Source organism: Hakea prostrata, chromosome 8 (assembly GCF_041222555.1).
Source record: "Hakea prostrata isolate BN-2017 chromosome 8, UWA_Hpros_2, whole genome shotgun sequence".
Classification (NCBI taxonomy): domain Eukaryota; kingdom Viridiplantae; phylum Streptophyta; class Magnoliopsida; order Proteales; family Proteaceae; genus Hakea; species Hakea prostrata.
The window spans coordinates 36,621,535-36,628,718 of record NC_142607.1 but is presented as its reverse complement, the minus strand read 5'-3'; the positions used below and the strand labels follow the sequence as shown (position 1 = coordinate 36,628,718).

At 39.5% G+C, this 7,184-nt stretch overlaps 1 protein-coding gene across 1 annotated transcript; it reads left to right on the top strand.

Annotated features, from left to right (window-relative positions):
- Positions 1–289: 289 nt before the first annotated feature.
- On the top strand, positions 290–3,845 carry LOC149007699 (omega-3 fatty acid desaturase, chloroplastic-like). The gene is made up of 8 exons (XM_089166296.1): positions 290–1,157; positions 1,272–1,361; positions 1,485–1,551; positions 1,639–1,731; positions 1,827–2,012; positions 2,104–2,184; positions 2,339–2,476; positions 2,594–3,845. Exons 1-8 carry the CDS (start codon positions 610–612, stop codon positions 2,783–2,785), a joined length of 1,395 nt encoding a protein of 464 aa, XP_089022422.1. The 5' UTR covers positions 290–609; the 3' UTR covers positions 2,786–3,845.
- Positions 3,846–7,184: the final 3,339 nt, after the last annotated feature.

Here is a 7,184-nt window from a genome sequence, read left to right as displayed (position 1 = left end):
AAGTTAACTTCCTGTGGGTTCTTGTTTTTTTAATTAGTTTTCACGAACTTCACATTTTTCCCAGTTTCCCACTTTCTCTGAAGCAGCAAAATTATGATACTCGGACGGCGATTTCACAATTAGTCGTAGTCAAAATCTGAAAAGAGAGAGAAACTGGAAATGTTTAATTTCAAATGGAATTCCAACTCGAAACAGGACTTTAATTTTCTAAAAGTAATATTTGTTAAAGGCTCTCAGACTCGTTTTTGTGAATTCCTGGCCTTATATTTATACCCAACACAGCAGCCTTCAATCCACAGACGAAACCCAAAACGTGAGGTTCTTGTGGTAGCAAAGCAAAGCAGAGGAGAAGAGAAAGACAAAAGCCCATCTCAAGATTTTAGGCTCTCCTTATCTTCTTTCCAATCCTTTGCAACTTCATTGTGGTTGTTTTGATTATCAATTACATAGAATCAGAATGTTTTCTCATCTCTCCCTCTGAATGCTAACTTGGGTTTCCCGCACAATCTGAAACTCTCTGCTTTTCTACCATTTATTTTGTGGACGTCCCCTTCGTTAGGCACTGAATTAAATATCCAACTTTTCTTTTCCCCTTCATCTGGGTCGGTAATGGCGAGCTGGGTTTTGTCAGAATGTGGTGTCAGACCCCTCCCTAGGGTATTTCCTAGATCCAGAACTCGATATTTATCTAAGGAGATCACCAAGTGTAGATTGCCCGAATGCAGGAGAATTTTTTCTTATCGTTCTGCAGATCTCAATCGGTTTGCGATCTCTCTCTCAGGTTGTGGTTCTAGAGGTGGAGATTGGGGTTTGAAGGTAAGTGTTCCTATGAGGGTTCCATCTATAGATGGTGAAGATAGAGAAGAGGAGAAAGTGAAATTTAATGGAGTGAATCAGATTAATGGGTCTGGAGAAGAAGATGATTTCGACTCAAGTAATCCTCCTCCCTTTCGTTTGGCCGACATTCGAGCTGCCATACCCAAACATTGCTGGGTTAAGGATCCATGGCGTTCAATGAGCTATGTTGTTAGAGATGTGGTTGTGGTTTTTGGTTTGGCTGCTGCTGCTGCAGCTCTCAACAATTGGCTTGTTTGGCCTCTCTATTGGGCTGCGCAAGGAACCATGTTCTGGGCTCTCTTTGTTCTTGGCCATGATTGGTAAATTAAATCCCTTGCTTTGTCAGTTTTGTGACTCTTGGGTTTTTGACACATACCCTGCTTTTAATATTCATGTTCTTGATGCAATTGTTTTTGGAACTTTGATTTTTGCAGTGGCCACGGAAGTTTTTCCAACAACCCACGTTTAAATAGTGTTGTTGGGCATATCCTCCATTCCTCAATCCTTGTACCCTACCATGGATGGTATGTTCTGTTAAAGTTTCTAGTTTTTTCCTCACCGTCTTCTTTTGATGTGTAAGAATGCGGTTTTGAGAAATTCTCAGACTTTATGACTTCAGGAAATCTGACATTTGGAGAATGCTGCAGGAGAATCAGCCACAGAACACATCATCAGAACCATGGACATGTGGAGAAGGATGAATCATGGCACCCGGTTGGTGACTTTCACTCTCTGCTTTAGTTTCTGTCTCTGGAGTACCTAATTACCTATAATTCTGACCCTTAATTTTTTATCCTGCAGTTACCAGAAAGGATCTATAGTGGGTTGGATGACCTTACCAAAAAGATGAGGTTCACAGTGCCTTTCCCTTTGCTTGCATATCCAATCTATCTGGTGAGTACTACTCAATGCTGGGCAACAACCCACCATAGCTTGAATTTGAAGAACCATAATTGATTCTTTTCTTGCTTGGTTAATTTGGTTTACAGTGGAGTAGAAGTCCTGGAAAGACAGGATCCCATTTTGATCCCAACAGTGACCTCTTTCTTCCAAGTGAAAGGAATGATATTCTCACCTCCACCCTGTGTTGGTCGGCAATGGCAGCGTTGCTTGTAGGTTTGAGCTTTGTTGTTGGACCAATTCAAATTCTTAAGCTTCATGGGATTCCTTACATGGTAGGTTCACTTTCATTGTTGTTGTTTCATTGTTTGGACCAATTCAAATGCTTATCATGTGTTTGTTATTACATTTTGCTTTGAATTGCAGGTTTTTGTCATGTGGCTTGATCTAGTGACATACTTGCATCACCATGGCCATGAAGACAAACTTCCTTGGTATCGTGGGAAGGTAAGACCAATGAAGTTTCAGTCTTTCCCCAATCCCCTTGGCCCTTACAATGATGAGAAAATGCCTCAAAGAAGTTACTATTTTATGTTGCAATTGTGGGAGTCTAGTTTGTGCCTGATTTTTTATTGAGTTATCCTACTTCTGCACTGGACAGGAATGGAGCTACTTAAGAGGAGGGCTAACTACTATTGATCGTGATTATGGATTGGTTAACAATATCCACCATGATATAGGAACTCATGTGATCCACCATCTCTTCCCACAAATACCACATTATCACTTGATTGAAGCGGTGAGTTTCCGTTACCCAATTCCCCTATGAAACAACTGAAGCTACCAAGCAATAGCAGCAAGGCAGTTTTTCAGATTAACAAGTGATCCTGACTGGTTGTTCTTTGTGACAATGCAGACTGAAGCAGCTAAACCTGTTCTTGGGAAATACTACAGGGAACCCGAGAAATCCAGTCCTCTACCATTTCACTTGATTGGATCTCTAATAAGAAGTATGAAGAAAGACCACTTTGTTAGTGACACAGGGGATATTGTATACTACCAGGCTGACCCCAATCTTTTTGGATCTTTGGGGAAGAAATCAGAGTAGAAGAAATTATTCAAGCTTAGCTGAACAGGGGATGATTCTAACTAAAAAAGGGCGTACCCAGAGTAGAAGGGGATGATTCTAACTAACTACTTAAAATTATTTTAAAGCAAAATCCTGTGGAGAAGACACTTCCAATCTACTACCCAGTAATTATTTTGCATAATTTTCTTGTAAACTCCTGAAGGGGAGATATGTTTAGTATTCCTCACAGAGACAGTTGAGTCCTGAACTGGGAAAAGCCTGGGTTGTGAGTGCCTTTGGTATGTAATATTATTTGATTGTTAGTGGGTGTTCCCTAGTGAAAGTAAGCAAGAAATCCAGGGAACCCAAGAAATCCAGTCCTCTACCATTTCACTTGATTGGATCTCTAATAAGAAGTATGAAGAAAAACCACTTTGTTAGTGACACAGGGGATATTGTATACTACCAGGCTGACCCCAATCTTTTTGGATCTTTGGGGAAGAAATCAAAGTAGAAGAAATTATTCAAGCTTAGCTGAACAGGGGATGATTCTAACTAACTACTTAAGCAAAATCCTGTGGAGAAGACACTTCCAATCTACTACCCAGTAATTATTTTGCATAATTTTCTTGTAAACTCCTGAAGGGGAGATTTGTTTAGTATTCCTCACAGAGACAGTTGAGTCCTGAACTGGGAAAAAAGCCTGGGTTGTGAGTGCCTTTGGTATGTAATATTATTTGATTGTTAGTGGGTGTTCCCTAGTGAAAGTAAGCATTTGTAGTTGTTTATGCTGGAATTTTTTTTTGTTTTCAGCAAGTTATGATTATTTTCAATCAAAAGATTGAGTTGGGAGCAGAAAGAAAGATATTTTCCTCTGTTTTTCTTTTTAGGTTGTTACTTCTGTTCCTTGTTGATTGCTCTGTTCCTTTACCATTTCCATCTTTTATTGTCTGTTGGAGCCTTTTCTTCTTACTCATTGATAATGATGCTAAGGATTAGAATCATGTGGACATGTTCTTTTCTCAGGTCAGACAATCTTTAATATCTTGGAATCTTGGATAGTGTCCATTACTCCAATTGCAGAAACCGATTAAGACCACTTACCAGGAATAGACAAATGGCTGTCCTTGTCTCATGGATTGAATGGTAACAGAGATGAGCATGCTTCACATGCTCAACCATACAAAGGAAGCCCCTGCCTCCTTCACACTTAAGGGTGTCAAAACCTAACCCGAATCGTTAAAACCTGACCGACCGGCCCGCTATAGCCCAAACCGGCCCGAACCGAAGCTTAATGGACTGTGTTTGGGCTGAACAACCTCAGCCCGCAATGGTTCGGGCTGGGCCGTGTGGCCCGTTAGCCCGAACCGTTTGGCCCGAATCCTAACCGACTCGTTAAACCCGTTATAAAGAAATAAATTAAATTAAATTTAAATGTAAAAGACAAGAAAACCCCCAAGTATCCATTGTTTTCCTTAATTATTTTGCTTTGGAATATACAAACATCAAACTTGTCAAAGCTTTCACCATTTGGAAGATGGGCTTAGTAAATATTTAGCAAATGTATTATCATTTGAAAATCTTTTAATGCTTTCTTTTGATTTATTTTTACGAGTATTAAAAAGGGAGAGGAAAATAAGCAAAGACAACCCACTAAAATTCATTAAGATGACAGCTTTCTTTTGTATATTAGTATCTATTAGTTCTTTAAGTTTTATTGTTTTGTAGAAAAAAAGTTTTTGATTTTAAACACCCAACACAAAAGACTCGGAGATAACTTAATGGTTATATGTGTTCACATACTCTTGATAAATTTCACATATCAATAAGGTACTCAAAACATACCGCTAATAAAACCAAACCCAAACCGTTAGTAAACCCAATTCTAAACCGTTAGTCAGCCCGAACCCAATCCGCATCGACCCGAAACCGTTATTTTTTTAATGGGCCGTGTTTGGGCTGAGTGTTTTTCAGCCCGAAACCGGCCCAACCCGAACCATTGACACCCCTATTCACACTACAATGCTTCTGTAGATTTCTGGGAATTGAGGGGACCAACTAAAACATTTTTTTTTTTTTTTTAAAGAAAATATTCTGAAGATGTAGTTGAATTTTACTTAAAACTGGTACAGATGAAACCTCGTTTCCCAGAAAACATCTAATTGTCATCTTTGGGGATCATTAAATTATTATTTGTGGTAGTTGTTTGTGTCACGCCCTCCCAGCCGGTACCCTATCTGGCATACCCGAGAGTGTGATCCACAGCCCGAAGATCAGGTATCGAGTGATCAACCTCCCACATAAACAATAACATAATCATGAACAACCATAATAAAAGTGCGGAAGATAAATCATAGATCCAATAAAAAAAGAATGAATCATAAATGAATCAGAATAATAGATATAATCAGAGTATCAAACAGATAAGTAAAGTGAGGCAAATATCCCACTCTACAACCAGCGGAAAAATAGCTCTAAAAGAATAAACTAGACAAAATCTAATCCCAGTAGTAAGTACAATGGGTAACTAAATTGTTCTCCACTTTATAGACAACATCCTTATAAGTGTAAATCTCATAAATGGCACAAGGACGCTTCCACTCAATGGTCGGACTAAGCATCGTACGGAGCATAACCACTCGCGGAATCTTCAGAGTAATTGTGGTAACCGCAATCACCTTCCCCGGAGATATGCCTCTTCGCCTTGCGCTTCTTCATAGGGACCGTCATAGTACTCAGCACTGCGGGATAGTCTAACAACATTGTACAATAAAGGAATGAGTTTCAAAGAAACTCAAAAAGCGATTAAAATCCATAATAACATAAATGGCAGGATTCCAGAACAATCATAAATGCAATATGATATGAGACAAGCAATGAATGAATGAATCTAACTCTATGTATGTTGGTCTCTATTGGCAGACATGCTTTAAGTCATAGCACCGTACTTCTTTAGGAAAGTCCGCTCACATCCTCAACCATTTAAGATATCTTGGATTCTCTCACGGATCATTTCACCGGTCTTGAGCAGCCGATTGGTAATGGGTCCTTCATCCCTCAGGACAAACCATGGCGGGGGTTAAGTCAACACACTCTCTCACAACCATTTGGTATAAGTCTTGGCGCATGTCGGGGTAAAACCTAGCCAAATGCAAGTCTTCTACTTAGTTACATCAAGTCGATCCAGATACTTCCATTCCTCGTCCCTGACGATCCTTTCCGGTATCCTTCACACTAGAGTCCTCATAGTCCCTGACTACGGACTCATCGACCCTATTGGTTATCCACATATGGTAAACGGGAAGCTCTCACGTCCTCTCACGGGTTGGTTACCGGTCTTAAGCGCCCGTGAGCCCAAGTCTAACCATATGCAACCCTACCAATAAATGGCCCCCACAATGTGATTCCCTGTCCTCTCACGGGTTGGTTACCGGTCTTGAGCGCCCATGAATCCCCATTGCTACCACGGGTCGTTCGGTCTCAATACCCCTCCGATTAGGGTCTGACATAACAGGACATCCTAGCCAAACACTACTAGACAATCCTAGATATGTCATCCAACAGTTTAGGAAGGTGTCCAGAGGGCATCTCCGGAAACATCCCATAATATTCCCGTAGTAGTCCAAGGACGAAGTGTCAAAAGGACACCTCTCCTTTCCAAACCATACTTAAGCATACACATGCATCAATTCATATCATCACATATATGGTAACTTCATATATGGAAAGAAATCAATAATTACAATCACTTGTATAACATTGGTAAGTAAATCATACATGAATCAATTTAATATGAATAAGTAATGCTACCGTAATCAAAGTTATGCAACAAGAGTATATCATTGTAAGAATCTAATTTAGGAATCATATCAATGATATTCAAATATAGAAACTAGATTCATGCTATCTATGTAATTAAGGAAATAACCATCCTTACCTTTTATAACTTGCAAAGGGATTCTAAGAATCAAGTAAGATCTTGGCAAACTTGAGAAGAAGGTCCTAAACAAGTATATACAACATATTAGGAAAGATCCCTAACAAAAAAGATACCAAAACATCCAACACAGACCAATTCTGAGTTGCTTGTACCCATTGGTCGAGTGGATTGGTCGATCGGTCCAATCGACCAATCAGTCGACCAATGCAGACAGTAGCCTAAAAAAAACAGAGTTTTAAGGTATGAAATCCGAATTTGGTGGTTCAAAAGGGTACTAATCAAGGGGTAAACTACATCAGTAGTATTCTAACATATAGGGGACTTCAAAACACCAATCCAAACAAGACATCAAGATCCAAATTAGGAAACAAAAAGTTACCATAATTAGATCAACCATGGATCTTGATGAATTCGAAATAGAAATCAAAGACAAGAATAATAGGAGGATGGATCATTGCTTCAGGTAAAGGTTTCATGAAAACATACTTAGATCTTCAA

What these genes read in the sequence shown, in the direction of transcription:
- LOC149007699 (XM_089166296.1), top strand. Translation starts at nt 610, where the DNA reads ATGGCGAGCTGGGTTTTGTCAGAATGTGGTGTCAGACCCCTCCCTAGG. An exon ending in TTCATGGGATTCCTTACATG is followed by an intron (nt 2,013 to 2,103) that starts GTAGGTTCACTT and finishes TTTGAATTGCAG; the next exon opens with GTTTTTGTCATGTGGCTTGA. An exon ending in ATTATCACTTGATTGAAGCG is followed by an intron (nt 2,477 to 2,593) that starts GTGAGTTTCCGT and finishes GTGACAATGCAG; the next exon opens with ACTGAAGCAGCTAAACCTGT.